Here is a 27566-nt window from a genome sequence, read left to right on the forward strand (position 1 = left end):
TTGGCAGATAACACGTCATAGTTTATTAGGCACATCGGCGATACATGAAAGGTTGACGAAAGCTTGTACAATGTTCGCACCCTACACTGCGGGCGCTAGTCCTGAATGCGTCGATTACTTGTTCGCTGCACAACTAAAAATATACACGTAGCCAACGCGCTTCTTGCTGTGGCGGTGGTGGTGGAAAGGGAGGGCACAGGGACACGGAGGAAGAGGGGAAGAACGGCGGCTCACAACACAGCGGCTTCCAAAAAAAAAAAAAAAAAACCGGAACGTACAGCAAGGCTTATTGCGCGGCACATTAAGGTCACCCCAATCAATCACGCGCTAAAGAACTGCCGCCGAAGTGTATACTGGGCTTCTGAAAGACAGCCGGGAAAGAAAGGGCCGATGTCACCATTGTGGAGTTCAGCGGAGAATAGCAGCTTTGTGCTCGTCCTCTGGGCAGAGCAGGACAACTTTGTCGCCCACATTCATTGTTCCGCTTTCGAGTTGGCTACGTTAATTTTTATTTCGAAGAAATCGTATTAAAAGCATGAAGTTCGTCTTCGTGTATACGTGTTCAGTGTCTACGCAAAATGCCTGCATCGGTGTTTTTGTTTTTAATGGTCAATGCACGAACGATTTTTTCGTTCTATATCTTACTTAATAGTTGCAATCCATCAAATAGCTTTTCTTTCTGTTGTGCGATACCATAAAAATCCCCTCGAAAACCCCATACTCTCTAAGGCCGACAGGTGTCAAGCGAAGTGTGCGCTGTAGACTTCGGCGGCAGTATTTAGACGTTTCGTTCTTTTCATGGTAATAAATTCCCAAAACGTAATTTTATAACGCCATCATGAATACAGTCGCTTGTGCACCAATTTTTCGTAAAAGGCCCGCTCTAATATAATAATCGAGTAGTGATGTATTCGGCTTAAGTACGCGTTTCTAAGATGAAAAAATAATCAGCATAGTCACCATGACAAACAAAATGAAGACGTATTAAACTCGAAAAACAAAAAGAAATATACCTTGGAGATGATAATTTAACCCATTTTGAACTCCACAAGAGCCTAATGTGAAAGGTTGATTCCATTTATACCTGTGGTCACTTGAGTCTTATCAAGACCCATCAAATTTGAGCCCATTGGTTTGCGTGTCACAAAACATTGCGTAACATAAACAACAGCCAACACAGAAACAGAATGATTTACACTGACTGTGTCCGATATACAAAACAACTGGCTTATCGAAAGCCGCCACCGACAAGGCAGTGCTAGCTTAAAACGTGGACGGATTTTGAAAGTCTGGTCCGCGGCCACGCATGCCTGTTTCATCGTTCACTTAAAAAAAAGAGGAAATGTGGACAATAAAAAAAATTCTCACGGTTGAAATACAGCCAATATAAAAATGCTGTACAGTCGCCTCCGAAGCGCGTTCTGCATAGCAGCTTTTTTCTTCTCCAGAACCTCGTTTGGCAAAAGGCACGACATTTGGTCACGTGAACAGCGTCAACAAGTGGACCCCGTTTTTAGGCATAGACAGATATTTCTTTCGCAGAAAAAAAAAAACAGAAAACAAAAGTGAAGAAAACGTGCGACTCCCCTGCCTGCTGCTCTTGCAGCGTTTGACACACACACGTGCCAGCCGGCCGGGATAGGTTTCATACGTTTGGGCGCTGCCGTCAGAGTTGTTTTTCCCTGCCTAGATGTCAGTCGTTATCGTCTGGAATTTCCGGCCAATTATTCCAGACCGTAGCGACTCTCTCGTCGTTCCCCGGCGAATGGTCGCGTCGCCATTGTTTCCGCGCGATTGCAGCTGTACTCCCGCAACAGCGCGGCTCGCCCAACAAACCAAAGGTCTGAAAAGCGTTCCGTTCACCTCCGACGTGCGGCATCCCGCGAGTGCCGGTGAAGGACAGTGCAGTCGCAACTTCGGCGAGGAAAAAAAACAAAGAAAAAATAAACGCGGTACCCTGGCGAAAATGCCAAACGAGGCCCTGGGATTTCGAAGGCGCCGTTATTACGTACGCTAAATAACAATGGGCTCAGAAGAACAGAGCAAACAAAAAAAAAAAGTCGTGGCACCAAACAAATCACAACCGGTACTACGGTTTCTTTTAACTGATGGGTGTGAGTGACATTCACACGTGATATAAATTCAAAGACAAACGAACAAGAGAAGAATAAAAGCCACCGGTGGGGACCGCGCGCACAGCCTCCGCACGCGACTCAAATTTGACCCTTCAGTGCTTCTCGAAACCGACTCGAATCGACTGCCTCTTCGCGCATCATCATGTAGGGAACCAATGCGTTTCTAGGGTTTCCTTTCTAGGGTTTCCTTTCCTTGCCATGGCCCTCCTACCTTCGGCCTCCTGAAATGCATATATAGAATGTCACTGACCGCCTGAACCTACAACAACGTCTACTGATTCAGTGTTTAGCCTAGAGAAAGGCGGATACAAATTTGGCACGATGCAGGTTCTCGAAAAAACAAAAACAAAACAGAAGTTTCTGTCGCTTTGGACTGTGGTACCACCATAAGATCGGTAGTTTTAAACCGTAACTTTACCCAGCTACCTTGAAAATGACTTGTCGATTATTCTTTGTACCAAAGCTAGCATCTTGAATCTGGCAGTGATTACCAAAACACGGTATGATGTGCGCGACACAGCACGTCGAGGCAAGCCCGAAGAACCTTCCCCATTAAGCGCGACGAAGAAAAAAAAAAAGAAGGGAAAGAAGGATACCGGATGTCCCGCTACACAGTCTACACAGTGCCGTCACAAACTTGTGCACAAATAATGACCTCTAAGCACAAACGTTACATGAAGCATTCAACGAGAGGACTCCACCACGCTCGCGGGCACAGAGCAACAGTGATGCCGAGATGAGTATGAGTGAACAGAGAACGGCTAGTGCGTTTAACGTCAAAGCCAACAGAAGCTCGTGGTAGTCGGGCCAGGCCCAGCCACGCCGAGCGCGGTCAGCCCTGCCGGAAGATCCGGAAGGACAGGATGGCGCCGAGCAGGTACAGGGCCCCGTTCATGATGCCGAACACCTGCGAGGCGGAGGCGCATGCACCGTCAGTGACAGAGGAGCGCGAAACAGTCTGCTTCTGCCTCATGCGCCGACGGGGATTGTATACCACGTGTAAAGGGAGTTCCATGCGTCTCCCTTTTGCTCGATCGCGTTCCTGTTTTTTTTTTCCTGCGTTAGGTAACTGGCTGGAAAAACAGTGATCTTCCAAACATCCCTCAGTTACACCCAAAAATCCATATCTTTGGATATTTTACCCTGCAGCAGCCTGAAAGTTCTGGCGTTAAAAAAAGTGGAACAATTTCGGTTCTTAAAATTCACTGAAAATCCGAAAATTCCATTTTCGCCCAATTTTACTCCTCAAATTCCCTGGCGGCGAAACCATACAAAAAATTCAAGGGAGCGTTTGTAACCCTAAATAAATGCAACGAAACACAACAACATATGACGGACTCGGCATTGGCGCCAGCGACAGGCAACGCAATTTCGAAGGACGCACTACTTCGAGCCAAGGCTCTGAAGAGCGCCGAAGCAGGAAACACGAAGAGAGAAAGTTTAACCGCGTGTAAGTTAGCGGGGATAGTAACTCTGGGCGTGCAGTCTCTGAGTTCACCGCTATGTGTCCTGGGCGGTGGCATACTTACAGCTGCCGCTATGCGAGCGTCGTACCCCTCCCCTCGGAAGCGGCGGTCGTAGTCGAGTGTTTTGGTCAGCAGTGTGATGCCCGCCGCCAGGTACAGGGCGCAAGCCACCAGGTGGAACAGAATCTCCTGCGAATTCGCAAAATCAATCAATCAATCAATCAATCAATCAATCAATCAATCAATCAATCAATCAATCAATCAAATTTCGAGGCAGCTATACCAAGTCACTATATGAGTTCCCTAACATTGGCCGCACACAGACGCGAAGCGCGCGCTCAGAAGTTGCACAGTCGGCAAGCCGCGTTCCACCGCATCTCGCTATATTTGAAGATATACTTTCATGCACTGCATGCAGAGCTGCCAGGCAACTAGTGTGGATTATGTATACAGTTCAAATGCTCGAAATATCGATAATGCTGTGGTCTCTCGTCCTGTGCACATCGCCTCGAATACGGCAAAATATACGCACAGGCTCACGTCTGGCCTAAAATCTGCAGCACACTTCAGTTCAGAGGGAGGTTAGCAGCTAACAAAGACCGGCCTAACTACGGGTACGGGCTTTGAATAATAATAATAATTGGTTTTTTGGGGAAAGGAAATGGGGCAGTATCTGTCTCATATATCGCTGGACACCTGAACCGCGCCGTAAGGGAAGGGATAAAGGAGGGAGTGAAAGAAGAAAGGAAGAGATAGGTGCCGTAGTGGAGGGCTCCGGAATAATTTCGACCACCTGGGGATCTTTAACGTGCACTGACATCGCACAGCACACGGGCGCCTTCTTCCATAAAAACGCAGCCGCCGCGGTCGGGTTCGAACCCGGGAACTCCGGATCAGTAGTCGAGCGCCCTAACCACTGAGCCACCACGGCGGGCTTTGAAGCAAGCCTGGTTTATTGGAGGTTGGAGGTAGTTGGTGTTGCATCAGGTAAAGAGAACTGTTCGCACGACATTTAAACCGGCAAAAATTAAATATACCTTTTATTTTACAGACAGTTCTGCACTGATTAGTACACTGAAAAATGAACATGAAAATTGGCTCACGACTAAAGCTCTCAGAAGAGGTTCCGCTGGCTCTTATCCATTTAGTAAACACTGTACTGCTGGATTTCGCTATGCTCTGCGGGATATTCGCCATCACAACTGTAAAATAACAAAATCCAAGCATTTCTCTAATATATTTCGCGGAAGCTCTCGCAACTAACCATATTTTTGCGAGCCTCAGACTCTTTATCCCCAAAACCTTAGGCCCTTGCGCGCTTGGGCATTCGACGGACGTAGTGCGCGCGTGAGCAGCTATAGCTCGTTTACGCGGTAGGGGACAGGCGCCGGTGTTCAGACTGAGGCGCTCTCCAAGGTCTAAACGGCGCGCCAAAGGGTTCTGCGGGGCGGGCTGCAAACAGGGAACGTTCAGATAGCCAGAAGGAAAACGTGCTGCGGCCAGTGCGCACGCTTTCCGATCTGTAACTTTGCGCGCATTTGATCCACGCCTATGCACCAGATCACTATATGCGCTCATGATAGTGTCGAGCATTCTGATAGTTGGATGGTCTAAATATGCTCTATACATCGAAATGCGACCGCCGCGGCCGGGATCGAGCCTGCATGTTTCGGGTGCGCAGCCTGGCGCCGTCTAAAAGTGAACAAGGGAGGTGCCAGTCCTTCCCCCGCTTCACGCACTGCTTCCAATTGCGGGACTCACGAAGGAGGTGCGCGAGAGCAGCGACGACGAGGTGAAGGACCAGCACGATGAGACCAGCAGCAGGAACGTGCACAGCAGGCACCCGAAGGCGGTCAGGATGAAGTACAGCTCGTGTCCCGGCATGCCGAACACGTCCACATTGCTGTGCTTGGTGTAGTGCAGCATCAGACCCAGGCAGATGGTCCCGAACACCTGCGGTGAGCACACGCGGTGTAGCGTACACATTGGGTACACACAGCTACGCGACCTGCGCTCACATCGTGGGATTCACTAGCGGGATTCACTACGCCCTATCAGAACGCAAATAACTCTGGAGAGGCAGCTTGTTTGCATTCTGAGAGAACACCCTCTAGTGAGTGCTCTTGCTTTTCGTACAGCGTATATATTCAACGCAAAACCCGTGCAAGCTGCCTATACAAACGTTTTTTTCAGACCCAAGGGCGAGACACAACACGAAAGTTGAGCACCGCTGCGGGTAACTCAGCTCAAAGCACAGGCATACCCTCACTTCTTTTTTTTTAATTGGATTGAAAAAACATCAATGCTCAGGTACCCTCCGCGGCTTTTTTGTCTTTACTTAGTCTCGTATTGCGTTCAGTCTTCCCCGTTCGTCTTCAGTAAATAACCGGAACGTTTTCCGATAGGGGGCGGTTTCCCACAGCAACCTTTCACCAAATTCAGCATATACTCCATGCTTGCCAGCGACAAGTATTTCAGATGCCGGTGTCAGAGATTCGACAATATCGTCATTTTTAAAAAGGTCGTGACGTGACCTTATAGTGATTGACGTGATACGCGGCGTTGGTGGCCGTGACCTCGTTGACGCAACAGCTCGATCTGCCTTCAGGAATGTGGACTATCTGCATTCTATTGACAACGGCACGCTGCAAGGCAGCTTAATTTTCTTTTACACGATGTCACGCTTTCCCACAACACGCAGAGGATTTCGCGAGCAGTCATTTGCCCATTACTGACTTTTCCCTGCCACTGCAGTTACCGCTCAAGCTGCGAGAAAACGCTGCTGGGCCAGATGAGGCTGGAGTGACCTTCACGAATGCGTACTCGTTTCGGGTTGGGACTGCTGACCCCTCCACGTGCGAATGCCGCCAATGTACAGATGCCGCCATGTACTGTACGTGCTCTGTCCACTTCGTCAGAAGTCAGGGGTCTTTCATGGGCAGCATTGCACTGACTGGCACTCGGCACTCGACGCACACAGCATTATTATTATTATTATTATTATTATTATTATTATTATTATTATTATTATTATTATGTGCGTCTAACGGCCGCTTGATGGCGTCACCCTATTTTTCTTGACGTCGCTAGGATTTTCTGTACCATCTTCGCGTACGCACAGTAACACACGCCGCTGAGTCTTCTCCTAATGGGACTAGTAATGATTTCGCATTAAAACACTTTGTGCCATGGCGCTGTTTGGCCAAAGCTGCCCTTGCGCCAGTAAATCTTCTCATCGCCAATGCCACTTTAACTTACGGTTCAAGAATCTTGGCTGCCGTAAAACAAAGACCACCGTTTCAGATAATTATGCATATGTACTTCATCTATATATATACACCCCTTACTGGTTGACCTCAATGTGGCGTCAATTTACCAGACTACAATTGTACCAAAACTGTGATGCAACCGTTTTCGTACAGCGTTACGGATGGTGTCACACGATTTCTCGTTGCGCATAGCTTACAACTGCTATTCAAGTTGGAGGCTCGCTTGCGACCGAGAGTCGCACCGACGACATATCCACCTGCAGTTGTATGCCTTCCCAGACTCTTTACCCCTTCTTTTAAGGCGCGGTTGAGGTATCCACCGAGATGCGAGACAGTTGGCGCCAATTTCTTTTCTCAAAAATCAATTTTCGTACCGAAATTGTGAAGCAACCGTTCGTCGCACACCGTTGCGGGTGGTGTCATACGAGTTCTCGTAGCATATAATATGCGTCTTTTAGTCAGGTTGGAGGCTGGCTCACGAAAGGTATTCGAACCGAATGTCCGAGTGTTTCACTTGGGCCTTTGAGGATTCAGCGTTTGTAGAGTCAGCATTCGGAGGCGCGTCTTCGTTTTATATCTAAATACACAACTTGCGTCGAGTTTGAACGTTCACGATGACACACTAACGCTTTCGCCTTCACAGCACGTAAGCGGACTTAAGTGCTTTCTGAATTTTTGTCTACGCTACAGTCGCACTCGTACAACCCAAGAACGAAATGACAGATGCTCCTCCAGGAGTCCTTCCAGCTAACCGATTTTCAGTAAGCCGCAGTTAATCCGATTAAGCGCTGGTCCCGATTAAGCCATCTGCCACCCCCTGCAATTTCACACTAGCAGGACAAAGGGGATTAGCCACGACGTCATGAGGATCGGTCGATGCTATACAGCAGAGGACCTTTGAGGGGCATTTGCCGCTTAGTTCTTGAGTTGCATCCGACTATAGGAGGGTGTCATAGGCCCATTTTTCAAGCACTTCACCCCAGAACAGCCGAGCACCAGGCCAGGGGAAAGCTCGTACTCAATTGTATCGCCGGGGGGTATCCGGCGGCACTGGGGATCGAACCCCAGATCCCAAGTATAGAGCAGGACTGAAAACCACTTTTTGGGCATTTGAAAGCGAGACAGGCTTTTTTGAGTGACTGCCTGCTGATAGACGTGCATGACTCTTATATCCTTTCTTCCACGATTATTTCCCTTCGTGACCCTTCCCCGTGTGTGGGGTCACCAACCGCCGGGCGTACGGCTGCTTAAACTCGCAGTGTTTCCTCTCTCCTCCTTCTCCTCCTCTTTTGGAGCTGCGGCGGATATTCTCGGGCTGACAGTACACCTTGGCTTGTTTACCCAGCCTCGACTGGGTTCCTGAACGGACGCCATTGAAGTGATAGCATTAGCGGATGCGACTAATGTCCAAAATTTAATTACGCTGCAAGGGCAGCCCCAGCCTGCCTAGAAGTGCAAAAACGCCCTCCAGCGACAGACACCGCGCACAGTTACCGATAGCGAAGAGCATCCACCCGCCGCCAGGAGCAATCGCTGGCCTTGTATATTGCAGGCGCCTGATATTGCCGCGATACGTGCCGCACTGGGCGGTGTCTGATAAAAGGGGGGGGGGGGGGGGGAACTACACGTTGGTCCCAAAGATAAAGCGCCGCTCTTACACCTGTTATCATTACGGATGTTGTAAATCAAAAGCGGGAGAGAACAACATCGTACAGAAACGTGTATAGTACTTACAGATCGCTAGGCATGCAAAGTCTAGTGTCGCATACTCGATAATGGTCCACTCCTTATTTTGTTCAGCAAGCAGATAGCGTCAGGGGTACCCCAAATACACGCCAACGAACTGCGCACGAAAAACCTTCGAAAGAGGCTTTCGAATTTAGCGTATTGGTCAAGACACTCAGGTCGGACAGGAGCTGCTGCAGAAGACTGAGAAAGCGTTCTGCCCCGAACAAGAAATCCATTCGCGGCCACTGAGGGCCCGCTCCCAACGAGCTGCATTCCGCACGCAGTATTTGTTCAAAACGCAGAGCGGCTCCGGAAATCGAAGAGGTTGCAGCGAGCAGAAATTTTGTATCGAACTGGTAACGCGAATACAGCACAGGTAAGCAACGACAGCTGCGAAACACCTTGCAGACACAACCGCCTGTGTTCTCGAAGGCGTCAGCATCCCCACTCGTGATTCACCCAGCAGAATTCCTGCATCGCACGCTCACAATTCGTTCGCACCAAACTTCTTTGAAATGATACTTCGTAAGCATGCCGCCGCCACAGGTGCATACAGCTCCGATGTGCGAATATGCGGTTATTTTCATTTTAAGTGCGCCCACTTTCCATCGTTCGTTTTGCGCACGTGTTTCACGGGTCACTACCCTGCGATTTTTCAGAGGGCATACGCTGTCATAGTATCTACTAAACAGGCAAAAAGGAAGCACCCTTAAGAAAACAAAAAAGTTGCCGCCACTGCTGTAAAACTCCGCACTGCCGATGTGCGGAGGTATGGCTTCTACTCGAGCAGCTTATCTAGCAATCAAGCTTCGAGTGGACAAAAAATTATTGTGGGACACGATAAAAAGAACGAAGAATAAAGTGTCCCTGCCCGTACCACTAAGGCCCTTCTCAGGATACACGGATTTGCACGGCTGCCTGCGCGGAGGAGGTAGCGTCCGCTTCATCGCTCGGGTCATCGTTCTAGCATAGCAGTTGGGTGTGTGCTGTGCTGCGAACAGTTTTCTTGGCGCGGGCAGCTTTCAATCTTTTTTATTATTATTTAAAGCCCGCAGCGTAGTCATTTAAGCAACAAAACTACAGCTAACACTACAGAACTTCAGCATAGAGGAGATGCGGTGTAGACGCATGTACCGAACCAGCCGGGTGCCTGGTGCGCATGCGTAACGGCTACCGACAACAGCACAGTGGGCGAACGCTGGCAGGCGACAGCGTCAACCAGGAGAAGTGCCCATGAGCAGCAAGGAAGTTCGTCTCCCTGTGCATGCATGCATGCAGTGGCGATCAGAGGGAACGCCTATTCAATGGCCTAGAACGACACTCATTTCACAGCTCTGATTTCGGGTGAAAAAGTAGTCAACGAGGCGCATTTGGCAGATATGGAATAAACAGTTAACTCTGCCGGCGTTTGCTCGTAACCCGAAGCCTAATATGCGCTTGGATACCGATAATCAGGCACTCTCCGTTGAGCCTGATCACGATGGCGGTTCTCAACGCGCGACTGCGATCAAGCGTAGGTTGGCACGCGGCGCGTGGCGCACCTCACACGCGTGACGTCGCCGGCGGCGGCGCTTGCGCAACGAGACGGGCCCGCAGCCCAGAGAAGCCGCAGCCAGCCGTAGCTGGAGCGTTCAAGGTTGCCAGCGGCGCACGGTCGCGCGCACCACCAGCCCGCCGCGACACAGGCAGCGCGTGCTAACAATAGACGTGACGAACCGCGTTGCCACCACGCTTTCGATTAAAAGTTGCCGTAGCAACAGCGGTAGTGCGCCCCATGGCGCGCCCCCAACTACCCGCGCCCGGCGACAAAACCAACGGTTCGGGCGGCCATGCATGACGAGCCTCCGACGCCGATTAAGCCGGGCCCGGGAAGCGCGGGCGAGAATGACAGCCGCCGGCGGGGGAGGCGTCGCGACGTTGTGTAAGCGAAAACAGGGCCAGCCAGAGAGAGCGGAAAGCGAGCGCATTGCGCGGTGTTGCAAACGGCGGTACGTGCGCTCCCCGCCGTCCGCTTTCAGAAGACGCACCATCTCCGCCTGTATTGCGAGGCACGCGCGTGCCAGCGAGGAAAGCAAAATGAGAAAAAGCGGAATCAGCCCCGGTAGCTGTAGCTGAAAGATTACGGCACCGGAAACACCACGCTCCTTATACGGCGGTGGAGGCGGCCGGATATTGAGAGTGACTGCTCGATATGAGTAACTCTGTACACTTTTCCCCCTCTGGTATAGCTCACCGCTATTTATACCCCAGACAACGGCACGCCTTCTATGATAATGTGAAGATACCTGCCATTTGATCTCGGAGACAAGTTTCACAAAACACTGCGCTGAACAGTGCTTTCGATAATTGAGGTGAAGAGCTTCGCAAAAGGAAGCATCGCCTCCAGTGAGAGGGGCATCACCGACAACGCAGTCCCGTGACGAGAACCACCATAAACCGGGCCCGAAAAATAGCGCTTTACTTTGCACAGCACGCGGACGAAGCAGCCAAACAACCAGGTCAGAAACAACAGACGATGGCACCTTTCTGATAGCTTCTATGACGGGTTACTCTTGGAAACAAACGCGTCCATTTCGCATTCCACGCCAGATATATTTCACCACGATCCACACAGCCACGCCATGGAGGCCAGCCGCGAAAAAGAAATGATAAGAAGGAGATTTTGACTGATGCAGTCATTTAAACAGAACCCCCGAAGGTCGGGGCCGTCGCGAACAGCAAGGTTGCCGATGGATTGAATGATTTAATAAAAATAATCGTGAATAACCAGTCATGCAACTACATCAAATGAAGAAGGCAAGGCTGTAAAAGAAAAATCAGACAGAAAAGAAAGACGAAAAATTAGCGTCACATGACGAGGAAACTCGGAACGGGAGATGGAAGCCCTAAATGCCACACTGAGCAAACTGCAGCCAAGTTCCACCGGTCCACCCAACTCGAGTCGAGCTCGTGGGAACGTTGGCTCTCCATGCCCTCAGCCCGGCCAGCAGTCTCTGCTGGTCCGCCGCGCGCAGAACATAGCCCCCAACATTGTGTTTTTGAAATAAGAGACCCACCCTCGATGACAAAAATATTTTTTTTAAAGTTTCCTCTCGCTGTCTCCACCGACCAAACGACCCTAAGCGCAGTCACAGCCTTGTTGGTGGAGGATCTTCCTTGAAGCACAGAGACAAAGAAAGGAAGGAAGGAATGAAAAGAAAAAAACTGAGAAAGAATTGATAAGCAAAAGGGAATGACGGCAGCGAAAGGGATGTTCGGAATTAAGAAGCAAAGAGTTCTCGATGAAACGTCAAAGACGAGGTTCACAAATATTAACAGTAACCAATAAGAGCGACATATCTGCCAGTTGATGCACGTACAGCAATAAAGGAGTTTTTGCCTTTGCACAGATGCTTAAGTTCAATAGCTTTATGTGTCTAGTTGAGATATATCGGTTCACCAAACTTCTTTTCACACTCAGGTCAAGTTGTCACAAGCACCGATTTATTTCATCATGCACATGTATTTTTGTTTCCAATACTTCTCCATGATTTCCTATTCCCAATGCGAGCCCTACAAGAACCATATCATTCGCTGTTTTTCTTCTTTCTCATTCATTTTCGTTTCCGTTCTTTGGCGTCCTTCTTTTACCTATCCTTCTTCACGAAACTCTAATGCACTCATCCCGTTTTTTTTTGTTTAATATTTTAATCCGCGGACTAAAACACCCAGGGGACCACATCCGCGCAAAAGAATGCATCTGGTAGGCGACACTCCAGTGAGAAGGCATATTTAGGCGGAATATTATGATTGTAACCACCATATATACTTAAAGAGGGGCTGTTAATGACTGACGGTGCCTGATAACTTCCAACACAACATAAAAGTACACACACGTGGTAACATTTTGGCCCACAGCGGACGTTTTTCGGGCCACGCGGGAAGAAGCAGACGCAAACATTTCAAAGGGCCAGCGGACAAAGTGCAGTTGAACCTCGTTATAACAAAGTTGAAGGGGCCCGGCGATTACTTCGTTATAGCCGTAGCTTCGTTGTAGCCAGTGTTGAACAGCTTCCAAGGGGAATTGTCATTCCTTCGTTATATACATTATTTAGTTATAAACCGTTTCGTTATAACGAGGTTAGAGTGCATTTCTTGGCCCTTAAATGTATTTAGCGTCTTTTCGAGCGTTCTCACATATATGCGATTGAAACCAATCGTGACGACGCAACGAGTAAAAAAAGAGCTTGTTCGTGGGCAGCTAACTTGCGGGGTCAATCGTTCTGCGGGCCGAAAGGAGCGGGTGTTCTATTTGAGCAGAGGGATGGCGGAAGCGGCGGGGGCGACAAGCCAAATGCGCGCATTTTCCGGATTCCCCCATTGGACGAGGGTAGCTCATTCGCTCGTGAGCTGGTTCCTTCGGAGCCCGGCCTAATGCGCCCGCGCACGGCGGGACAAACGAGACCGCGCGAGCACCCCTCGAAGGATCGATCCTTGACCCGGTCAGAGGACACACCACACTTTTCGAGAAAGAGGCGAAAAAAGAAGCGCCCCGATGGCCGCCTCACGCGGCCGGCACGCACTGCGACGACGCGCAGAGACGCGGAACCAGACCGAACCAGGCCCATGAATGGCGCTTACGCGACGCCGTGGCTGGCCAGCTGCCCGTACGAACACAGCCTCGCGGACAATGCGCACATCCGCGCGGTAAGTGCTCTACGGTCGGTCACTCGCGGAAAAGGCGCTGGAACACCGGAGAAGGCGGTGGGCAAGAGACTGACGATGGCCGAAGCTTGGACAGGCGCTCTCCGGAGTCGAAGCAATGCATTGTTCTGTCGTACAGGCCTGGATCTCAGCTGCACCGAGTGTATAAATATACACTGAAAGGCAATGCCCTGAGCTTTCTTTTCGGCGCTGAGGGACACTTAGCCCGCCCCCGCTGGACACAAAGAACGTTAGGGCGTCCGATTCAGTGCGCCCTTCACGATTACATTGGCCGCAGCTCGGTTTAGGAGCTGCGAAAGACGACAGTCGCACCGGATACCTACGACAGATAGCGCCACCCTATTCTAAACGTCTAATAACAAGCGCATTTCAGCGGTACAGTAAGCTGCCATGTTCGGCATTGCCACGACGCAAACGATCTCAGCATGCTTTCTCGCTGTTGGTCACAGGTAAGCGGCAAGATCACAGGCACGGCAAGATCACAGGCAAGGTCACAGGTAAGCGGCATCTATTGGAAAATAGTTTCGTGCGCGTCCTGTTCCCAAACATCTGAAAACAACGACTGAAAAAGCAAGCGGGGGGAGGGGGGGGGGGGAGAGAGAAGCCGTGACCAATGACTACAAAATCGACAACCTGCTGGCAGAAACCAGAAAAGTCTTGATGCGGGGAAAAAAATAAAACTGGTAGCTTCGGCCCTTCTCCCGAATGGACTCCAAGCGAAGGATTGTACACGTTCAGGTAGCCAAGCTGGTAGCTAAGTATACTGCATGGTTGGATGAACAGACCGCTGCGTTTTGCTGTTTACACTCTTGGACATCGTGCGCGGGAAAGAGTCCTCGTTACCGGCAAAGAGGGACGCGCTTGATACAGTTGCTCTCACTTCAGCTATACGCAACGTTAGCGTCCTAACATCGTGCGAAGTTTTTTTTTTTTTTTCGACGAAAAGTTCTGAAGATGCATTGCGCGAGCGGATTTTCATAAACCATCCTTTGTTACATTAGTTCTTAATTTCGCGCTCAGGTCAGTATGTGCACATCCCAATGGCCGATATATATCAGTCATTCCAAATACATCTTAAAATTGAATACTGCGGCACTGATAATGGAACACGTTGTCTCGGTCATGACTTAGTTACGACTAGGTGCTACCAAATGGTACAGCCTTTGTCAAACCTATAACACCCCGCGAGGTTCCCCTCTAAGCCATGCAGCGACCCTTAGAATTCCTTAGCTCCAAAGCGCCGACGACGACAGCTCCCCTCACCTCCGAGGCGTCTGGAAAGCTGAAAATGCAAAACAACACACACCGCATGACCCAGAGGCAAACCCGGTGCGCTGTATATTCTCTTTCACAAAGGCTCTGCATTACGAGAACTGTGAAGAGTGGTCAGCGCTGCAACTACGGCTGCGGTGGCAAGTAGATTGCGTAGGCGGCGCAATTACACGCTAGATTCCCTAATCCATATCTTGTTAACCCCACTCCGTCATGAGCCCTACGCTGCCTGCGTCTAGCCTTGCAGTTGTGTTCCACGGCTGGTCAGGCTGGACGCCACAACTGCACGGCCTGCTGAGAAGCCTCCACACACCGGCGCAGAACACAAAGGCGCCTTCTTAAGTGCGGCAATTATTCCGGATATAACCGCGTTCTGCATAACGACAGAAAACCGCTCTGCAGATGGAGGGACTGCGAACAGCGCGTGCAAGATGTTGCTGACACGTGGGTCCGGGTGCCGCTGACGGCGTCACAGCAGGTTTCAGCAGTCAGCCTCACAGCCTGTTGCGGAGACCTACATTGCCCGCGTGCCCGCGGGCGGGCGGCAAAGAGACACATTTCATAACGGGCGACGTGACCGTGTTCCCTGCATCCCACGTTCCACGCAGGCCGGGCAGCCCCGGTGGAATGAAACGGCCGGCCGTAAGCGCCGGCCATTGAGGTCAATTACCCCCCCCCCCCCCCTCCCTCCTGCCTCTCTTTAGGCAAATCGCTTACGCGGACGCGGAAAATGGAACCGTTTTACGTCTCCCGGCGGAGTAATTGATTACCGCTGACAAGTCATTCTGCGGGACCTGAGCCGGCAGAGCAGTCGAGCTTCCGGGTGACGGAGCCAACGAGGCGTTCGAGCGGGTGCCGCGGCACGCGCTCCGAGCATATACGGGGCCCTTTTTGCGGGCGTTCGTATACCTCGGGGGCATGCGCTGGCCTGACCAAAATTATTGCTGAAGAAAAAAAATATATCTATTAGTGGGGCTTCCATGTGTAGAACAGGTTTCGAGGTATTCTGACTGAGGGGATGCTTTGAGGACGAGCTTCGTTATTCGCGCGCGCGCGCACAGTTTTTTTCCTGAAAGCGTCACACACAACGAGAGAAAATGTCGACTCCAAGTACACGAAATGTCCCGAATGGTGCAAAATCAAACCCTCGTTCGCAAAACGGTGCAAAGAATCGCCTTTCCTTCCTCTTTTCCCCGCCGTCGCAGCGTCGTCTGCAAGGCGGAACCCAAAATACTGTAACAGCAATACACTCGTTAGCGCCCAGCACGTGCGAGGACAGTACTGAGTTTGTTCATTAATTTTTGTTCTCACAATTCTCCCTCAAGCAAGGAGGCGGAAAGTACTATACATATATGTGGCTCTGCGTCGTCGCACAAATAGTAAAAGTAAAATTTTTCTTTTTCGGATATTTCGTGAAAGACGCACACGTACAGAAGTGTAAATGATGTCGAGTGCGTCGTTGCCTATTTCATTCGCAGAGCAAGAGAGAGAGAGAGAGAGAGGGGGGGGGGGGGAAGAAGGCCGGGACTCAAGAGGCCGTGCGGAGTGTGCCCTTTCCCACTGGTGAGTACGGCGATATTTTTTGTTCGCTGTCGTACAGCGGCCTGTTTGCGCACGGAGCGACCCCGCCCACTGAATATAGAAGAGGAGGAGCCCGGTCAGAGGCGCGACGATGGAAGCGGCGACGGATGTTTTCCAGTGAAGCCGTACCGTCGGAGACTGCGCGAGCCTTCAAGGCCTGTTTATTCTGGAAGAAGAACAAGCCGTGCCGGATGCGCCGCTCTCTTTTGGTAACGGCGTCAGGCCCTCAGCTTGCCCGCGTGCCGGACACCCGACTCCACGGTGACGCGTTGCCGCAGCCTGCGCTAGGGCCCGTGAGGGGCGGGGGGAGCCTTTTACACGCTGACGCACTCGCCGGGCAGAACAGTAATAGACACGCTGACAGGGCCCTCGTGTTTTCTTTCCTTCTGGGAGCCCCGAAAATGCACCAGTCGAAGAAAATATGTTTGCACCGCATAACTGTTAGCCAAAGTGGCGCAAAGGCGTTCAGAGTTCCCTTTTTATGTCGTTTTTTTTTTATTTGAGTGAAAAGCGGCAAAAGTGGATTGCTGCACTATACGAGAGGCATTTCGTATTCCGCGTCTGTACTTCGATGTCACGGCTCTGGATCTTGGTACGTGCCCGAGGATGCCAATTCCGTGATGTCACCCCTCTCACACTATGAATGAGCCACACGGGCAATAGAGAATAAAAAAAGAAAAAAAAAGTCGCGGGTGGCGCTGCGCGCACAGAATAGAAGAAAAGGCTGGTTATTAGAAATCGGTCTCTCCGTGTTAACCATAGCGGCGTGCTGTGTTTTACGCCCCGAATAGGGTGTTTTCGAATAGGGGAACCCTATCGATCAGGGAGATAGATGAATAACGGGGCGCCAGAGTTCATGCGCAGAACAATAACTTTCTTCAGCTCATTGTCCTGCGCATGCTCACTGGCGCCCCACTATTCATCGGTATCCCTAATCGATAGGGTGCCCCTATTCGAAAACTCCACAATATCAAGCTACCGCAACCGTCCGGCTCGTGCGAAAGGTATCGGACTCTTGTTAGAAGACCTCTGGAGGCATGCAGGTAATTCCTCGTCTGCATCCACGACACCCAAGTGTGATCAACAGGGTGTTGCACCCAAGACTTTACAGAATTCTTAAGAATAAGCTTTTGGAGTTAGAAGAGCGCTTTTTTCGGCATAGCATTTTCAGTGGTGTAGTACATCAGAATACAGCTATGATGTGCTAACCAGCACTCTGGTTAACTAATAATCTATTACTGCAGGCTCCTTAATTACTCAGAGGCGTGTAGCCCTCCGTAAGTAATATCCATATTAGTTTTTATATTTTCGAAAACGCAGTTACCCTCAGCGCTGTGGCATAACAAATTTTGGCTACATGGCGCCAAAATACATGCGCTCCCGAGAAGCTTGCAGGCGAAGCAACAGCTCCAGTGCAACTAACTCGTCGAAATGGCCAAAAATTGTTGGCCCACTGCACCGAATGTAACCCCACGTTAGAAATTCTAAAAACTGATATGGATATTACTTACGATGGGCTACAGGCGTCTGATACTTAAGGAGCCTAGCAGTAATAGTTAAAACCTTAACTATTCAGTATCAGTTAACCAGCCTGCTGGTTAACACGTCTTAACTGTATTCTGATGTACTACACCGCTGACAATGCTATGCCGAAAAAAGCACTCATCTAAATCAAAAAGTCTTTTTTTTTTAACTGCGTAAAGTCTTAAGTGAAAGATATAAGGACCTGATTCTCAAAGGCCTTTGCGGTGCCCGTGTGACAGGGGTATTAGACGGGCTGCGATATTTGCTAGGCTTTATTTTTTGAACCGGCAGAGTATCTTCCATGGATGTTTTATGGTGACATAATGGTGAAAATTAGCAATTAAAGCCACCCAACGTCCAAATTTCTGAAGAGTCTTCATAGATACCAGTGATTAAGAAATATGCACAGATTATGTGTGCAAACAAAATGGCACTCATGAGTGTCCTGTTGCTTGTTCAATTAATTTAATCCCTCACTCATCTAGCATTTTCTGTGTAGCGTCAGAAGAAAGCTTTACATAGGCGACTAAGCGCTTGCCTACAGGAGGACTAAGACTGCTCATCGACAGCGAAATGATATGCATAAAAGATGTTTTGAGTACTACTACTACCATCTTATGCATAAACACAAAACGACTTTACCGCTATGTTTGCGAACTGCGCGCTCAAGCACTTTGAACGGAGGTATAGACTAAACTGTGTGAGCAAAAACAGCCGACACTGTACTAAACTTCAACTATAAGCATAAACAGGCAGGGCGAATTGTACGCGCACTGGACATTTTGAGCGCAACGGATGCTCCATCTGCACTGCGAACACCCGGAGCACGTAATGCCGCGAAAAATAACACACAGCTGGCCTCGAAACGCAAACCGCGGGCTTTTGATGGAGCTCGGACGTGTTTATGGGGTAACCTGTAAAAAACAGAGGCCTAAGGAAACTCTGTATCCATACAAACGACTTTTCGTTCTCTTTCACGTAACCCCCCCCCCCCCCTCTTTTTTTCTGAAGGGAACGAATAAAACTAGAAAAAAATAACAGCCCAATGACAGAAACAGCAGCCTCTTTGTTCTTTTTTTCCGCCTGCGCTTAAAACAAACGATGGAACAAAGAACTCTCGGCCACAGGGAAGTGTCCTTTCCTGACACCTCCCTGGGCATTAAAGAATGAAAGCGCCAATAAGGCTGGTCGTAACGAAGCCGCTTCGAGCGTCTCCGCGGAGCACCGAAGCACTGACAGTTCACGCGCAGCGCCCAGAGTAGACCCAACTTGGCTGCTGGAGCCCTGACCGGGTGAGCCAAAACGAGCGGCGGGGGACGCGGGTCGGCCAGCGGGGAAAGTCCCCGGCCGACTCGCGGTCACCGCCGCTGCACAGGCGCTGCTGCCCCGAGCGGGGCCCGCCCCGCCCCTCTCGGAGGGCCCCAGAAAGGAAAGAGCGCCGCTCACGGTCTCGGAGACGCGCAGCAGGCCGGGGATGCTGCAGCAGTCCTCATTCTTGACGCTGATCCTGGTCACGGTGCGTGTGTGCGACATGTCGGCGGCTGGTGGTCGCTTCTCAGTGGCGTCCTGGGTACGGAGTCTGCGACCTGGGTCGGTTGCTGCCGATGCCGAGAGCGAAAACGCTCGCGAGCGACGAACAAAACACTGCGCCCACTTCCGCAAGCAGGTCCGGTATGGAGCGGCAGGCGCGAGGAGGCGACGCGGCAACGCCTCGCCCGGTGCGTGCTGAGCGCATACTTGCGCCCTCCTCTCCCTCGGCGGGGGCATTTCGCAAGAGGCGGCCATTCAAGGGATGAGTGCGCGTTTTTTGCTTTCCCACCCCGGGGGCCTCCTTCCTCCCGTATACGGTGCAAGAAGGTCAAACGTCGGAGGAGACTCGTGCATACGCGGCTTGCGAAACTTGGCGCTATGTCGCCTCCTCGCCCGCTCAGAGGGGGCGGAATGAGCTACGCTTATTGTTTCTGCTTCACAGAAGAGCGCCCCACGTCGGCGCCATGCCTTTCGCCGTTTGCACGGGCCGCGGGCCTGACAGCGCCCGGACATCTGCGGCGCACCTTGCACGGAGGCCTCGGGCACGCGCGACGCCGTCGAGACACACACGGCGGTGCGACGGCCGGCATCTGTCTGCGCCTCCGCGACGGTTCCCGCGCCAGCCAAGCTGGAGGGCTGCGAGCTGCAGTGAGACGCCGCTGGTCACGAAGACGGGACTGAGCAGCGTCTGCTTTGGCTGGCGTTTTGTATGTTCGGGTGTGCGACCTGTTGACAGCAGCCGAGTGCCGAGTCTCCGGGGTTTCTCTGTGAACCACTTACACAACAGGTCAGGTTCGTTATAGGTACCTGGAAGCGCTGAGAAAAGGTGTTGACAGCCACGGCGCCTAGGCCAAACAACCAACCGTTCACACGCGCGCAAAAGAAAAAAAAAAAGAACGACAGCAGGAAAGCTGAGATCATCATCATCATCATCATCATCAGCTGGAACGACGCCCTAAACATCTCCAGCTATTCGGAACAAATTAATGCGAACGGTTCGTAAAGGTGGCCGTTAGACGGACGGCACGCTTCCTTGAAGCCCAGAGAAGACAGGTTATTCCACAAGTCTGCGGTACCTCTCCCCGAATGAAGGAATGCGTATTCAAATGTGAGCTTAAGGTTGTTTTTTTTTCTGCCAGCAATTAGCATGAAAGGGGAGGACAGGGGACGGTTCAGTGGTTTAGAAGCGCACAAATGGAAGGGGATTACTATACCGGCAGCTTGTTCAATTTCACATAAAGCAAAGCATGTGACATGTCACATCTGAAGTCTTTAAATGTGGTGACTTCCTACGCCTGCTGGCCTGCTATCTTCGTTATCAAGCGTCTAAGAGCATTCTAATTTGTGAAAATTATCCCTCTCTGCACTGTCGAGACTGAGGATGCCAGAAGTATTCTGAAGATACCAAGGCGCTTTTACCATACTGCTAAAAAAAGAGGCCTTGGTTGGAGTCGGAAAAGTTTAATTGGTAATTCCTTGTAAATTTTTTGATGAAATAAATGGATGGGATGAATATGCTGTTGTCACTGATCCAGGTTGTTTTTGTTTGCTAAAAACTGAGGCAAACACCGTCGACCTGTGTGCAAGTGCCAACGTTGATAATGCTTTCTCCCGCTGTGCCAGTAATGCTTGTGCATGAGCAAAGGGCATAAGTACATATTTGCTTCCCGGCAAAAAATCAAGCGTAGCGCTGTCTCGCTTTCTCTTCGGTGTCAATCGTTTCAATCACGCCACTTTCTGCGACGAAGGACCAACAGCCACCAACCCAACCAAATATTTCGACCTCAGGTGACTCGATGTCCTCGCCTTATTTTCGAGGCTTGCCTTGCGGTTCCTTATTGCAGATCTGTACTTGCACCACGCAGTAGCTGCTTTGCTCGTCATGTGGTGTTTAGAATCAACTTGTCGCTGCTCACAAAACGATAATTTCTTTCCCACTTCCAATGGCATGCAAATGCATGAGTATGTGATGACACATACGGTATACCTTCGTGCCCGCCTTCCTTACTTTGTCTTTCCCTTCTGACATACTTTCTTTTCACCTTGGACCTTATTCTTTTGTTCACTGGAGATTCCAAGCTCTCATCTACCTCGCTTTCGTTTTGCGAAAAAAGAATGCGGCTCTGTTCCATGCTCGAAATTTACGCGTCGAAGTCCCACGTAGCCACTGTGGCACGCTCAGTCTCATTTCGACGCGTGATCTCTTGTCCTTCCAAAACAGGAGCGCCCCTTCCACGAAGCGAAAAAAAAAAAAAAGAGAAACGCAGAGAAGTAGGAGCATTTGCCCCGTCGGTGCCGTTCGCCCCTAGAGAAGTTTCCCAACGACCCGCGTCGGAGTTCGCCAAGACCCCATGGCAACAATCGGGGCCGCAGCCGTATCGACCGGCGGGCACAGCGCGTGCAGTGCGCTCTCCCCAAACGGGACGCGCGCGCCATGCCTGCTGGGCGTCGGCGGGCGGCCGTGCCCCGCACAGATTCGCCGGGAGGGCGCGGCCATCGCGATGCTGCCTGCGCGGCCACACCTGCTGCTGTCAGCCCGTTCCGGAACGGCGTGCGAGCTTCTTTGTGCATTTGTTCTTCTCTGCCGCTTGCGCCTCGGTTCCCGCTGCTGTTCCGCGTTGCGGGTCGCGCCTCCTCCCTTGACCTTTCGCTCCGCTCTCAAGGACAGTGGAGCACGCACGTCCCCCCCCTGACGCCTTCCATCGCGTAACGAATGGATGACGAAGAGCGAAGCGTCATCGCCGCGGCGACGCTTCGGGATACGACGCGGAGTGGCCCGCGAGGCGCGTAGGCCTCCGTTTGCGGCACATGCTGCTCGAAAGACGCGCAAACCTTCCAGGATCGCTCGAGTGCACGGACACTGTATGCGTACGTCGTGCGAGCTCCAGTGGCGTTCTCCATTCCGCGCGAGATCAGGGATGCGGTGTACGTAGCTACGCCAAGCGTTAAAAGAAAAAAAAAGTGGAAAGAAAGGCAAATGCCAGCTAGCTATGTCAGTGGCAGCTGGCTTTAGCAACATCAGCGTTGCAAACTTTTTTTTTAAAACTACATACTACCATGCCACCTTTTCAAGATTAACGCGCACTCTCAAAACAGGGCCAATACGTACTACGTTTTTTTATTATTGCTGTTCTTTGTTACGAACACGTGGACTCTTAATCAGTTCCATTCACAAACTACACGACGACGACGCCGCACACGTGCCTCCTCCGTCATGCAGTAACCATCATGGTATTACATCGGTTGTGGTGGTGGAAGCATTTATTGCCAAATACAGAGGGGGGGCAAACCCCCCAACATGGCACGAGGCAACCCCTAGGGGGCTGTCCCTACAGGGCAAAGGACAGCCCTTGGGCTAACCGGTTCAGGGCGTCGGTAATTATCCGGCGCTGGTCAGCAGCAGCGGAGCTGGCCAGGAGAGACTCCCAGTATGACTCCGCCGTGGTAGGGGATGCAGGGTGTGGGAAGGTAGGATATGTGAGGAGGACGTGAAGAAAGTCTTCCGGTTTCCCGCAGAGCAAAGGAAGAGAGGCCTTGATCGGTGTAGCGGGCTTGAAGGAGAATAGGGCAGGGAGCAGTTCGGGTATGGAGTCGGCGCCATGGGAGGCCTGGGTTAAGGTTAGGGAGGGAGCCGGCGGTGCGTAAACGCGCCGGGTATCTCGGTAGTAGGCAAGAATATCTTTGAACGTAAGCAGACGCTCTCGGGATGGCGGAGGAGGCCCAACTCCGGCCCGGAAAGCGAGACCTCGGGCGACCTCCTCGTTACCCGGGAGGCCTTCGTGTGCGGGGGTCCAGATAAGGGTTACGGGGTGGGCGGGGTGACAGAAGCGTAGAAGCCGAGCCGCGGTGCGGGATATCAGGCCTTTGGCGAAATTGGATCGGGCGGATTTTGAGTCGGAGATGATTTTGGTGGCAGAGGTGGAGTCAAGAGCGATTGCAATGAGCGGAAGACCAATCTGTGTCGCTCTAATTGCGCGGCCGCTGCTCGCGTGATAAGGTTGAGGAAGAAAGCGCGCAGTAACCGGGGCAGCTTGGCGCTTCTGAGTCACACGGTGAGCGGGAGAAAACCAGCGCGCAGTCGTGGGCCGAACAGCCTTGAGCCACTTTTCCCTGCGCAGTCAGCGGGCAATTAACGGGACGACCTACAGCGCGCCATCGACCGAATGCGTTAGCCGTCAAAAAAGATCACAAACTGGCGGTACTCTGTCGCAAAAATGCGCAGTCGGAAGTTGCTGCAGGGTGCCGAAGAAGGGCGGCGCTGATCGGTTTGTTTTGCAATTTAATCCGTGCACCGGAACCAGTCAGCTGTTCCTCATCATTTTCGATTGAGGCGCCCAAGGGGTTACTAAGGAACAGCAACTTATTAAGCGCGAGGTGAGGGCCTCGGCGTGTGTCTGCCTGCGGGATGCTCAACATATGCCGCCAAGTTTCGGCCCTCCAGGACCGGCAGACGCACCGGAGCCGCGCCCGAAGTTGCGCGCGGGACGCTCGGCATCACCCACGCGCGCGCGCGCGTAGTCGGAGCCCGTGGGATGCGCGGGCGGTGACGGCAGCGCCCCTACTCCGCGATACTCGGGAGTCGGTCGCCAGCGAGAGCGAGAACGCGATCCAGCGAGAGCGTGGCCGAACAGCAATAACAATGTGAACAAACGCAATGATTAGGGTAATATTCCTCGACCGCGTAGTGATCGGAGAGTCGGCAGTCGTCGCGTATATGGACGAGATAATAATACGAGATGCGGCTCAGCACCCCGCGCAGCCAGCCTCTTCCGGGCGTCAATCACTACGCGGCTTCCCGGCCTGTCAGTTCCGGAGGGCATCAGCGTCTGCTTGTATCGATTGCAGCTCGCGATCACAGCCAGGGAAGCGTGCCTTCTGTCTCCCTCTATCGGCCTCGCGACATTCCCCCTTTTTAAATGCAAAGCATGCATGCGGCCAGCTGAAAATTTTTCTTGGTTTGCTCCGTAGTCTCTACAGAATACAGCGTGCTTCAGAGGGGCTCAAAAGGTGAAGCAAATGAGGCTATAGAGTATACAAGGTTATCCAGGTGGGCCTGGAAGAAGAAAAATAATTGGCCGGGATGATCTCTGCCTCTCCGGGGGTAATATTGCGGTACAGTACGCGCCGGTGCGTGTCGAATACTTGTCTTGCTGACGCTAATGTCAGTTAGCAGTGCCCGCTGAGCACCTGCAAGCCTACCTACAAACGCTGAGCTCTCACAACTCCCTTAGTACACTCCAAAGAGACATCCAGATTTTTCTTCTTTCTTCGACGTTCCGAAGCGCGCACAGACACACGCAAAAGAGCGACTTTACTTTTCGCTTGAAATTAGGCAAGAAAGGAATGAGCGGAAACATGCGAAACAAACCAATACTTTATTAATATGCATTAAAGTGCAGTGCACAGCACGGAGCTGCGGACCGTGCCTCACGTTCCGCGTAAAGCCACACAAATGGAGTCCAATGTCGCCCGAAACGTCGCAAAGGTTGCGTGGTCGCGTGCAGGCTCTCTTTGACACTCTTCCCACTGCCTTTCGCCAGCTTCACGCCCTTGCATCGCGACAACTGCCAAGTGGAAATATAACGTCTGCTCCGTACCTGCTGTTTCTTCAATTTGTCTATTGATCTACAGCGTTGTAAGGCCATCCCGATTCCCTCACCTACGCGCGGTAATCACCGCGGTCTCGTTTGCGTCGCGTCGTCCGTTGTCTCCCTTCTTGAGCATCTACGGACACTAACTTGTCGCACTACTCTTCAGCTTCCATAGTATGGCATTTTCTCCGCCACCTCCGCTGCCCTTCTCGTGGCTTCGCGGTAGAGATCAGCATGCAACGCCTTTACGGAACAGTAGCGATACCTTCAACGGACCTTTTTTGCCCATTGTCATAAAGGAGCGCCAGAAGCAGCGAAAATCCGCGTACCTTGAGCAAGGTTTTATGACTGCCAAAAAATGAGTTCACAGAATGGCTGCAATTAACTTGCTCTCGCTCTCTCTGTCATTTTTTTTTTCTCTCGCGCGTGCGCGTGCTTCCTATTCTGAGCTCCTCTCTCTCTTTCAATCGCGCACTGCGACTAGACACACTCTGGCGATTTGTTCACCGGTCAATGATTGAAAATGATTACTAGAGGCAGGGACAACTTATTCAGTTTTATTCCCAAAACGAAGTATACGTTATTACAGTGATGGGAGGCTCAGAACTATATAAAACCATTCCACATATTTCTCTTCCTTTTTTTATGTGTGCGCCCCCATTAAAGGCGGACAAGTTGCAAATAACCGCCGCTCTCCGATTCCTAAACACTAAAATCGCGCCTTCCCACTGTTTTTTCACATGCATTTAAGAACATCCCAGGCTACGGTGCGTTTTACGCTGCGTTCTCGATCTCTCTTTCTCGTTTTTCGTTCGACTGTTTTCTTCCTTTTTCTGCGACTGTTGCCGCAAGCAGACAGTCGCGCGAACACGATAAATGGGCTAAGATAAATGCCCCTCTCCTGTCCAGCTCATCGCTAAGTCACGGCCACGTCCGTGCGCTGAACCGGTCTTTTTTTTGTATTTTTTTCAAGCGAGATAAAGTCGGAAACGACGTGCGAATCGCCCAGGAAAGTGTGACTGATTGCCGCCGGTGCCACACACGACGATTCGAGCTACAAAATGTAGAGAGAAAAAACAAGGCGGTTTTCAGGCGGAAAAAATTTCACAGAACAAGATTTTGTTACTTTTATGAATTTACCACATCACGAAGTGGTGTGCGCAAATATTTGCATGTTCGTCTAAATTGCACAGGGCAGCGCCACAACAAAGAGCATTTATGCATGACGACTGAACAAACAGCAAGGACTCCAGGCCGGCAACGGTCATAACGATTAAGAAAACAGTTGTTTGAGCTAGCACACAACTGTTTCCTTGGCCTAGCCCCTTAAGCGCTGCGACGCAAGCAAAACTTCTTTTCGGGTGGCGCAAAGAACCCACCCGCAGTGCAACGCTCAGCGAGCTTTTGCCATAACGCACCGGGCGGCGACTGGCTCAATACCGGTCGAGCACAAGGACAGCGCGCTGCCGCAGAAAGCCGGTCATATTAAAGTTCTTGCTATCAGTCATTTTCTGAAAACAAGCCCGCGCGTAGCCTTAGTAACGCAAATTTCGCACTTGTCCGCGCTAACCGCAAAGTTCTTCAAAATGAGCGCGAACTGGCAGCCGGGGAGGGCCAGCCTCCCGAAGTGGTGCCTGCTCTGGGGCTCCGACGCGTCGCGAATCAATTTCAGAGCGCGCGCGCGCGCAGACGATGTGCTCCACTTTTCGTCTGCTAAAAATGGAAGCAGCCGTTCCGCTGCGTCCGACACTTCACTTGACCTTTTGCGCCCAGCATATGCCACACCCCGCACGGCTTGCACCGCGCAAATTCCAAAGCGCGGCTATCTGGCTCCGTCCGTAATGCGCAGCGGCTTTACAAGCGCGCCAGCGCGTTGAATAAGAGTCAGAGCCCGCTTTGACAAGCAGACGACTACACCCTCGAGAACCACGCCTCAACACGTGACCATGTTGCTCCCGAGCAAGGTATTGCATTTCCTCTGCTTGTCGCGTTGAAAGATGAAAAATAACGTTTTTTTTTTAAGGTGCCCTAGCGGCTAATAAGCGAAATTCATTTTTTTTAATGCGCTGTTTGAACGACTGCTGCTCCAGCTGAGTTTCTCTTTCGGTTCAGGAATCTCGTTCAGGGAACGCCTCAGTACGTCGACAGTTCCACGCTAATGGCCATAAGATACACATAAACGGTGTCCAGCAAGGACTCACTGTTTCGAGGATCTTGAGGGCCCCTTGGATATTACAGGCATATCCCGTGTTGATCAGCAGTGGTGAGCCAGTTGTGGTCGTCATTCTCGTCACCGTCACGGTGTGCGACATCTTGTCCGAGAAGTGGAAGAAGCGACGGCGCTACCTAAGGGGGGGAAAATAGAAGATCCTGGGACGGACCAGCGTCTCCTGCTGTTCAAGTAAAATAAGGTGCGACCGAGATTCACGTCGGTTCAAACCCCCCGGCTCCTCGATTTAGACCCGCTCCGAAAGCTCCGCCGGCCGGCGACTGGTTTCCCTTGCTCGTTCACTGGCGCAACGCTTCCCGTTTGTTTGTCTGTCTATGCGCGCTTCCGAGCGCCCCCGGTACGCTCCTTTTTTTTTCCCCCCACTTTTTTTTCTGCTGCTTTCTGACCGTTGCGCGCTGCTTGGCGATCGTGCGAGCGCATGCGCCCTCTGTGGGCTGAGTCAGCTACCGCCTTTTCCCTGCCGCCCACGCAACCGCATTGAAAAAAAAACCGGGCAAAGCCTCGCGGCGCCGTTGACAGGTGGCCCCACACTCCGC

At 51.5% G+C, this 27566-nt stretch overlaps 1 protein-coding gene across 2 annotated transcripts; it reads right to left on the reverse strand.

Moving 5' to 3' along the window:
- On the reverse strand, positions 1-27566 carry LOC144114056 (uncharacterized). Of its 2 annotated transcripts, none has more exons than XM_077647514.1 (4): positions 27002-27566; positions 5363-5554; positions 3665-3790; positions 1-3042 (listed from the first exon to the last, which is right to left on the reverse strand). In XM_077647514.1, the coding sequence occupies exons 1-4, from the start codon at positions 27110-27112 to the stop codon at positions 2968-2970; spliced, it is 504 nt and encodes a 167-aa protein (XP_077503640.1). In that variant the 5' UTR covers positions 27113-27566; the 3' UTR covers positions 1-2967. The 2 variants fall into 2 exon arrangements, with proteins under 2 accessions (XP_077503640.1, XP_077503639.1); XM_077647513.1 differs by lacking the exon at positions 27002-27566 and adding an exon at positions 19126-19398.

This window comes from Amblyomma americanum, chromosome 1 (genome assembly GCF_052857255.1).
Source record: "Amblyomma americanum isolate KBUSLIRL-KWMA chromosome 1, ASM5285725v1, whole genome shotgun sequence".
NCBI classification, from domain to species: domain Eukaryota; kingdom Metazoa; phylum Arthropoda; class Arachnida; order Ixodida; family Ixodidae; genus Amblyomma; species Amblyomma americanum.

Coding starts and splice junctions, on each gene's coding strand:
- LOC144114056 (XM_077647514.1), bottom strand. CDS start 27,112: ATGTCGCACACCGTGACGGTGACGAGAATGACGACCACAACTGGCTCA. Junction 5,555..27,001: donor CCCTCAAGATCCTCGAAACA/GTGAGTCCTTGC, acceptor TGCTCACCGCAG/GTGTTCGGGACCATCTGCCT. Junction 3,791..5,362: donor TGCTCTCGCGCACCTCCTTC/GTGAGTCCCGCA, acceptor GCGAATTCGCAG/GAGATTCTGTTCCACCTGGT.